This window comes from Chlorocebus sabaeus, chromosome 13 (assembly GCF_047675955.1).
Source record: "Chlorocebus sabaeus isolate Y175 chromosome 13, mChlSab1.0.hap1, whole genome shotgun sequence".
NCBI classification, from domain to species: Eukaryota; Metazoa; Chordata; class Mammalia; order Primates; family Cercopithecidae; genus Chlorocebus; species Chlorocebus sabaeus.
This window is the reverse complement of record NC_132916.1, coordinates 34,986,714-34,995,960: the sequence shown is the minus strand read 5'-3', so window position 1 is coordinate 34,995,960 and position 9,247 is coordinate 34,986,714. Positions and strand designations below refer to the sequence as shown.

At 44.0% G+C, this 9,247-nt stretch overlaps 1 protein-coding gene across 3 annotated transcripts in view; it reads left to right on the top strand.

Annotated features, from left to right (window-relative positions):
* Positions 1 to 1,279: 1,279 nt before the first annotated feature.
* The window catches only part of CDK19 (cyclin dependent kinase 19), a 215,930-nt gene continuing 207,962 nt past the window's right edge, over positions 1,280 to 9,247 (top strand). For 2 of the 3 annotated variants that reach the window (XM_038001010.2, XM_008007336.3), the window contains exon 1: positions 1,630 to 1,731. Coding sequence is in view for 1 of the 3 variants with exons in the window: in XM_008007334.3 (XP_008005525.1) it covers positions 1,604 to 1,731 (128 nt within the window). In the remaining 2 variants the exon portion in view is untranslated. Of the gene's footprint in view, positions 1,732 to 9,247 lie in introns of all 3 variants that reach the window. The other variant, XM_008007334.3, reaches the window with a different exon arrangement.

The following is a 9,247-nucleotide window of genomic DNA, read 5'->3' as shown; positions in this document are numbered from 1 at the left end:
GGTGGAGACAAGTTAAGGGAGGATAAGAGGAGAAAACGTAAGATGAATAAAGGTTGACGTTTATTCAGATAAAAGTATCTCATCATACTAGTTGACTAGGAGCAGCTGTCTTTCTGGTACAGATTCCTTTAATTATGAAAATTTCCTTTAGAAATGTACATTTCTCTTTACAAAGGGAGAGTTTTATCCTTTATTTTAGGCAGTAGTGGGATAAGTGAAGCATTTTCCTGTGTTGGCTGGATCTTAATTTATTTTTGCTGAAACACATCAATATGCCAGAGTGGCATATTTTGGGGTGGCATATTCTGGACTCCTTCAGTTATAATTTGTGGTAGTGTGTCCTGAGCCCCAACACAATGAAATCAATCAACGTTCACCCTAACTAAAGGGGCTTTCTTAAATATTCTAGGAGAACCTCACCATCATGCATAGACCGTAAAAAATCCTTTAAAATTCAACCCAAAGGGTAGTTTTAAAACGCGGCTTCCTCTAGGCACTTTTAATTGTCCTTAGACAGATGGCCAAAGCCTAGTTATGCGAACCGCATATGCTAAGAGAAAACTGACTAGAGCGCCAAGAAAATGATGATTGGCTGCCGGAGCTCAGAAGTTGCATGTTCTCCTCTGGCCAAAGCAGGCACTAGGAAACTGCTGAAGGTTCAGTTTTTGAAATACGGTTTTTGCATCGTAAAGAAAAAAGATCAACCTATCAGGAAGAACTGAGCACATCCAATCGCCAATCAAGAGCGGGAAAGAAGCCAAAGCCTGGGGATACCCACGCACCAACGAGGACGTCATTCTCCAGCCCCCGCCAATGAACAGCGGGACGGGGGGCGGGGCAATAGGCGGACCCATTGCCCTAGAAAACAAACAAGCTGCGGTACAACTGTCCTCACTAGCCCTCTCTTCCCAAGCTACTTACTGCAGGGAACCCCGCAGCAAGGTGCTGATTTAATGCTTTCCATGCTTTCTGCGTGAGGCTAGTTACAGTGGAGTATCCCTTTCCCACTAAAGTAAGGCACTTCTTTCCAGTGCCTCCCCGAGAACTGCAGAAAGCACACTGGAACTTCTAGCTTTCCACCTTCACAGGAACCGGGAGCCCCGCGCTACCTGAGGGGGGGCGGCCCTGGTACGCAGGCGCGCATGCTTTGTCGGGGGCGAGGCTGTGGCGGCCCGAGGTAATCTGGGAGCTGTATTTCTTAGGCCGGCGAAACCGCCCTGGCCGCTGAGGCCTTCGGGACTACATTTCCCAGGAGTCCCCGCGACCATGGGGCGGGCCGGTGAGTTCGTTAATGAGCTCGAGGAAGCCACGGCGCGGCCCACCAGGTTCCAAAACAAGGAAATGAAGAGGGGAGGCGGGACTGGGGGTGCCTGTGGGAGCCGCCGCCGCCGTCGCGGAGGAGGAGGAAGAGGTGGAGGAGGTGGCTGCTGCGGCCGCCGAGGAGTCCCTTGCTGAAGGCGGACCGCGGAGCGGCGGGCAGCGCGCGCGCGCGCGCCCGAGAGGCGTCTGTTGGAGAAGTGGAGCGGCGGTCGCGGGGGGAGGAGGAGGAGGGACTGAGCGGCGGCGGCCCCCGCGTCCCGTGCCTCTATGGGGGAAGCAGACAATGGATTATGATTTCAAGGCGAAGCTGGCGGCGGAGCGGGAGCGGGTGGAGGATTTGTTTGAGTACGAAGGGTGCAAAGTGGGACGCGGCACCTACGGGCACGTCTACAAGGCGAGGCGGAAAGATGGGTAAGAGCAGGGGCGGGAGGAGTAGGCTCTCTCGGGTCCTCGCCCTGCCCGCGACCTGGCGGGATGGGTGGGTCGGATCCCAGTCGGGCCGTGCCCGAGGGGCGAGGCGGAGGGGATCGCGGGGTCGCGTCCCGACACCGACTCCGAGGGGCGCCCATTCTGCCCGCCTCCCCCGCGCGGTCGCCGTCGCGCCCCTCGAACTCCCGCGGCGCAGCCGGGTCCGAGGCGTCGGTCCCGTCCCAGAGGGGCGCCCTCCGAGTGCTCGGAGACGGCGGCGGGACTCGAGTTGGGACCGCGGTGGAGGAGGAGTTTTGGGGTCTGGTCTCTTGGGGGAACGCAGCGGGCAGGCAGAGCTCCGCCGCGGAATTGCCGCTCCGGCCCTGTGTAGTGACGGTCGTTGTGGAACTTCCAATCGGCTGAGCGCCTCGCGGGGGCGGCGGTTTGAAACCTCGCCGGGGAGCCTGTCGGACGAACACGGCCTGGGGTACTCGCCAGCCCGGCGGCTCTGACCCGCTGGGCACCGCCGCCCCCGGCCACGATCTCCGCCCCCTGGGGCTGGCCGGTCCGTTGGCCCCTGTGTGCGGTACTCCCATCCCTGTCGTATGCTCGGCGTCCCGGATTTCTCATTCTCTCATTCTGAATTGCGTACCTTCCCCCTTCGAAGGAGACCTGATGGGCCAGCTGCGTTTCGCAAGCGGTAACTTAAGAGTTGGCTTAGTTCTCTGCTAACCACCCTTTACCTCGCAGCCCTTTGGCTATCTTGGGTGTTATGTCCTCCACTCCATCCTCTGCCGGATAACTGTGGGCTGGGGCTTATCGAGTACCTAGATTATCAAGAAGGGAATACAGAGTGACAAAGCTGGGCCTGAACCTTTGTTTTCCTAGGAGTTGGGGGAGAACTGTAGGAACACCTTGGGAAGCCTTTACTGATTGTCCTCTTAAGAAGAGCTGAATAAAGTACTGAGAATGCCTATCCTTACTTGGTCCTGGAGGGCAGACAGCAGCTACAGCAGGGCCGGTGGAACCAGCTTCCTGGCAGGAATTACCCTCCCTCAAGGTTAGGGACCCAGGAAGATACCCTGTCCAGCATAGACTTTAAAGAGAGTCAGACTCGACGGAAGAGGATTGTAACGGAATATTTCTGAATACACTGATGATCAGCCACAATGACATTAGTAAAATTTGAAGTGCTGCTTATCTTTGTGCGCGCTGTTATAATTTGATGTGGTTGGTATATGAACTCTAGGACCAAAGTAGGTTGTGTGCATATGCACTAATTTCATAAAACAAGCAACTCTATAGTGTTTTGTCATAAGGTATCGTGAAAATTGCAAAGTACTATCCAAGTGTAAAGGATTATTATTGCAGAGGTTTTTTTTCTCTTGTAATAACTTGAACAGGCCTCAAGGTACTCAGTTGTTTCTCATAATTCCTTTAATTACCAGGTGTCCTTGAATGCTTACCATAGAATGTGAGTTACTATAATTAACATATTTTGGTTTTGGAATATCCACTCTACCTGTTATACTAGTGTTCTTGTGGGAATTTTATCAGATAATATTTGGGGAAAGCACATCCAGTTTTCCTGTTTGGACACTGTTAATAAATCTGAGGTGGGTTTTTCCCATACTCCTCATGCTAACTTTGTAATATACTTTAGGTTTTAAAAAATGTATTTTAGTGGGGGTTTTTGTTGTTGTTGTTGTTGTTAAAATAGCTTTCTCTTATTAGGGAACTTTTGAGAAGTTAAAAATTCTGCTTCTGAATTGTATTTGAATAGTATGGGCTTATAACAAAAACCAGATAATTCCTGCTTCTATATTTTTTGAATATTTTTCCCTTCTAATAAAGTGCTTGATTCGAATACACTTCCTTTTTGAGTGAAATTTGTTAATTAGAATTAATAAAGCTTCTTTACTAGAGTAAGATTAGTTTGGTTGTCTTCAAAATATAATGCTCTTTTTTTCTAAAAAAAAAAAAAACAGTTTCAGGGTCTGAAAGTGTTAGTTTAAATCACTATGTTATGTATAAGAAAAACCATAATAAAGGCTTTTTTCCTGGATGAAAGATCTGGTTGAGATTTGCAACTTTACAGTAAACACCCACATCTCTTGTGGGTTGGTAGTGGGATTAGTTTTATGTTCATTGATACCAGCAATTTGAAAGAACATCTGTGTCCTTTGGGTTCATGTTAATTTTTTTTTTTTTTTTAACTGTTTTAAACTGCGAGGCAGATTTGCATAGTAAAGGATTTTACACTCTGATCATGGTAGATTACAGTTTAGCTCTTTCCAGATTTTATTTTGGTTAACTCAGAAAATGCATAATGCTGTTTTAGGGAGCCAGAAATCACATAGGTTACATTAAAGAGAAATGATTTTGGTATATATAATGTAGTATATAACCAAAACATTGTTCAGGTCTTTAGAAGAAACATTGAAAGAAGTAACTTAAAATATCATTAGAAAAGTTTAATACTACAGTTTGCAAAATCTTAAGTTATTTCCCTTGAAGTATGACTTTAGGCAATATTATATCACATAAATTTATAACAAGCTGGAAATGCAAGATTTACATCTGAGTTTTTCACCTTTAATTAAAAATGTTTTTTGTTCACCTTTTTGTTTTGCAAGAAGAGAGGCTTTTGACCCAACTCTCCTTTCCATTTAATATTTATACTTTTGAATATTTTTTGTAGAGACAGCGTCTTGCTGTGTTGGCAGGGCTAGTCTTGAACTCCTGGGCTCAAGTGATCCTCCTGCCTCAGCCTCCCAAAATGCTGGATTACAAGCGTGAGCCACCATGCTGGACTTCCAACTATCTTTTTCTTAAAAAAAAAAAAAATCTGGCTTAAAAGTTGTTCTTTTTTTTGTTTTTTCGTTTTATAGAGACAGGGTCTTGCTGTGTTGTTCAGGTTGGTCTTGAACTCCTGGCTTCCCAAAGTGCTGGCATTACAGGCTCATGCCACCACACCCAGCCAAATGTTATTCTTGAAGAGAAACAAGTTCAGAATACTTTTGAACTTTTTAATATAAGCAAGAATTCATAAAATAAATTTTCTTCATTATTAAGAAGTCACATATGACAATTTATGGTTACAGATTTCAAGACTGCATTTCTCCAGTTAGAAACATTTAAAAATTTGATCGATAAAGGAATACTGTTAAAAAGTTCTTTTGTTGGCTGGGTGCCGTGGCTGACGCCTTTAATCCCAGCATTTTGGGAAGCCGAGGCAGGTGGATCACCTGAGACCAGGAGACCAGCCTGGCCAACAAGACGAAACGCTGTCTCTTGTAAAAAGACGAAAATTAGCCAGGCGTGGTGGTGTGCGTGGCTAACACAGCTTACAGGGTTTCTTTTGTCAGGATTTCAAATGAGTGGTTGATGACTACATAATGTATGTCATGAAATTCTTCACAATAAGTACATGTAGATGTGTATAGCTAATAGGTACAATAGTATTTGCCTGTGTTTGATGGGTTTTTCACAATTGGTTTGTAGTTAAATTATTGTATTTGCATTTTTATTGGATACTTACAGAAGATTAAAGATTTGTCAGTATCATCAGAGGATTAGAACTTTCCAAAGTTTTAGATCATCTAGTTCAATTTCATCTTTTTAAAAATGAGAAATCTAGAGCTTTGAGAGGTTAACTGTCACGCTCATAGTGTCACAGCAGAGATAGCCTGTAATCTACATCTAACTTAGAGTTCTTGCATTTTCCTTCCAAATACCATGGGTGGAAAAACAAAAAAAGGCCATCTTACCTCCTATCTTGATAACTTACCATATAAACTTTTTTCCATGCCAAAAGTGCATTTATACACAAAAAAAGGGAAAAGGGAAATTATCATATATAAAGGACATTTACAAAGTAGGAGTGCAGGACTGTAGATTCTACTACATGTAGCTGCTGCTTTTCTTTCTTTTTGAGATGGAGTTTGCTCTTGTTGCCCAGGCTGGAGTGCAATGGCGTGATCTCAGCTCACCGCAACCTCTGCCTCTTGGGTTCCAGCGATTCTCCTGCCTCAGCCTCCCGAGCAGCTGGGATTACAGGCATGTGCCCCCATGCCTGGCTAATTTTGTATTTGTAGTAGAGACATGTTGGTTAGGCTGGTCTCGAACTCCCGACCTCAGGTGATCCACCTGCCTCAGCCTCCCAAAGTGCTGGGATTACAGGCGTGATTACGGGTGTAATCCCAGCCTCCCAAAGTGCTGGGATTACACCCAGCCATGCTGCTGCTTTTCATCTGTTTTTTTCTTCATCCTCTCAACACTTTTGGCCATTATTTCTGATTTGGATAGTAGCTGATTGGTCTCTCACTATAGTCCAAGATCCAGATTGCTGTTAGTGTCATTTTCCTATAAAATCAATCATGTCATATCTCTTTTTGGAAAACTAAACTTTTGCTGTGGCTTATACTATCAGATCCGATCTCATCTCTTTGTCTTCTCTCCTTGCATGAATCATGCTTGAGATTTAGATCCAATCTTAATTCCTTAGTTTGACATGTAAAGACATTTGCATTCAGACCCTGAAGTCTGTAGTCTTTATACCTGCCACCATTTCTTTTTTCCAGTTGCATTCAAGCTATATACTTCTGAAGCGTTGAGCTCATACTTTCTGGTACTTAAGTCCTTTCATGTCTCATTTTCTTTGCTCTACATTCACTCTAGAATTGTGGTGGTGTGCCATTCTTCCCTCCCCCTTTTGCCTTACCTTTACAAACCTGTCTGCTCATACTTCAATACTCAACTCAAGTTGCTTTCCTCCTTGAAGCCTTCTCTTAATCACTTGGTGTACTCCTCAGCTGTGTTTCTACCCCTTTGTTCTTACGTATGTAAAGTCACTGTAAGTGATACTAATATGCCTCATAAATTACTAGCTGTAAAAGGATCATCATTCTCTGTCCAATGCCTTATAGAGTTGGTCATATAATACGCAAAATTCAATTAAAAATGCCTTTTTTTTTTTTTTTGAGACAGAGTCTCACTCTGTTGCCTGGGCTGGAGTGCAGTGGCCGGATCTCAGCTCACTGCAAGCTCCACCTCCTGGGTTCACGCCATTCTCCTGCCTCAGCCTCCCGAGTAGCTGGTACTACAGGCGCCCACCACCTTGCCCGGCTAGTTTTTTGTATTTTTTTTAGTAGAGACGGGGTTTCACCATGTTAGCCCGGATGGTCTTGATCTCCTGACCTCGTGATCCGCCCATCTCGGCCTCCCAAAGTGCTGGGATTACAGGCTTGAGCCACCGCGCCCGGCCTAAAAATGCCTTTAATTGGTAAAGATGCTTCACTGATCTTAAAAGCAGACCAAATTCCTTTAAAAACACAAGTTTATTTACTTTTCTTAAAAAGTGTTTTCAGTAATTGTTTTGAAAGCCTGAAATACGGTAATGTTACATGAAATAGGTGGTTAGATGTAAATATTTCTAGTATATTTTTTCCTAAGAAATGTGCTGCTTTTCCAAACAGTTGATAAATTTCTTTTTTCGTTTTTTTCCCTTGAGAGTGTCTCACTCTGTCACCAAGGCTGGAGTGCAGTCATGCAGTCCTAGCTGACTGTGGCCTTGAACTCCTGGGCTCAAGTGATCTTCCTGCCTCAGCCTGTTGAGTAGCTAGGACCACAGGTGCACATGCTGGCAAATTTTTGTTGTTTTGTAGAGACGAGGTCTCACTGTGCTCACTGTATTACCCAGGCTGGTCTCGAACTCCTGGGCTCCAGTGATCCTTTTGCTTCAGCCTCCCAAAGTGCTGGGATTACAGACATGAGTCACTGTGCCCAGCCCATTTCTTTGAACAGATATTGCTAAGAAAAATAGGCATATTTTTGAGAAATAAATATTTTCTCTTAGGCCGGCTCTTTTAGATTTGCTAGACTAGTAATCTGTCTTCTGTGCTTTTACTAGCTATTTTATAGAGATGCTTAGAAAATATCAGTATTTACATTTTAGGACATCTTTTTTATGGATTTATGGTAAAAAATTAAGTATCTTTAACACTTAGTAAATGAAGTGGACCTCTGTTTAGGTTTAGCTGGTTTGTCATTTTTGCAATGCAAGCCTTCAAAAACTTTTTGAGGCCTAAGGGAAATTAATGTTTTCTTTTTCAATGAAATTTGATAATCTAGAGTAGTGGTCAGCAAACTTTTTCTGTAAAGAGGCAGATACTAAATATTTTGGGCGTTTTGGGTTACACTGTCTCTGTTGCAATTACTCTATTGTAGTGCCAAAGCATCCACAGATAATACGTGATCCAATATTGATAAGGATGGCTGTGTTCCAGTAGACCTTTATTTACGCAAATAAGTGGTTGGCTGAATTTAGTCTGCAGGCTCTAGTTTGCTGACTCCTGGTATAGAGCAGTGATGTCCAATATAACTTTCTGCAGTGATCTGAAAATGTTTTGCATCCGTGCTGTCCAGTATGCTAGCCACAAGCCACACATAACTATCGATTACTGGAACGTAGTTAGTGTGATTGAGAAACTAGTAGCTATCACACTGAACTGTGTAGGTTTAGAGTCTTTGGATGAGTGGCTTAGCAGCAAATCTCTGACCCATCAAGTGACCTTTCAATAAAAATGTTTAAATCAGGGTGTGGATAAATAGGAAAACTGTTATGTCTTCTTTCAAGTTATAGGAGAAATATTAAGGCTGAAATAGCTTGATAAAGCAAATCGATACTTGAACTATCAATTTATGAATGAAATCAAGGATATTGTACTACTTTTTCAGAAAAGTATTTTATGGCCGGATGAGGTGGGAGGATTGCTTGAACCCAGGAGTTTGAGGCTATAGTGAGCTATGATGATGCCATTGCACTTCAGTATGGGCAACAGAATGAGACTCTCCTAAAAAAAAAAAAAAGGTATTATAAAAAAAGTTTGTAGATAGTATATATGCATAAAAATATACAATGTGGCTGGGCGTGGTGGCTCATGCCTGTAATCCCAGCACTTCGGGGAGGCCGAGGTGGGCAGATCACTTGACGTAAGGAGATCAAGGCCAGCCTTGCCAACAGTGAAAACTACGTCTCTACTAAAAATACAAAAAGTTAGCTGGGTGTGATAGTAGACACCTGTAATCCCAGCTACTTGGGAGGCTAAGGCACAATAATTGCTTGAACCTGGGAGGTGGAAGCTGCTAATATTGCACCACTGCACTCCAGCCTGGACGACAGAGTGAGACTCTGTCTCAAAAAAACAAAAACAACAAAAAACCACCAGTGTAACATAAGTCATCCCTTTCGCAGCCATTCTTTCCCTATTTTAGAGGCAGTCATTCTTGGTTGTCCTTTAAGAGGGATTTTCTTTTGGGGTATGTGCATGCGTGTTAACTTAAAGATGTCATTAAATATGACATGCTAGTGTGCTGCACACTTCTCTATTTTTAGATCATGGCTCACTGCAGCTTTGGCTGCCTGGGCTCAAGCAATTGTTTCGCCTCAGCCTCCTGAGTAACTGGGACTACAGATGTGGGCCATACCCAGCTGTTTTCTGTTTTTTTTTTTTTTTTT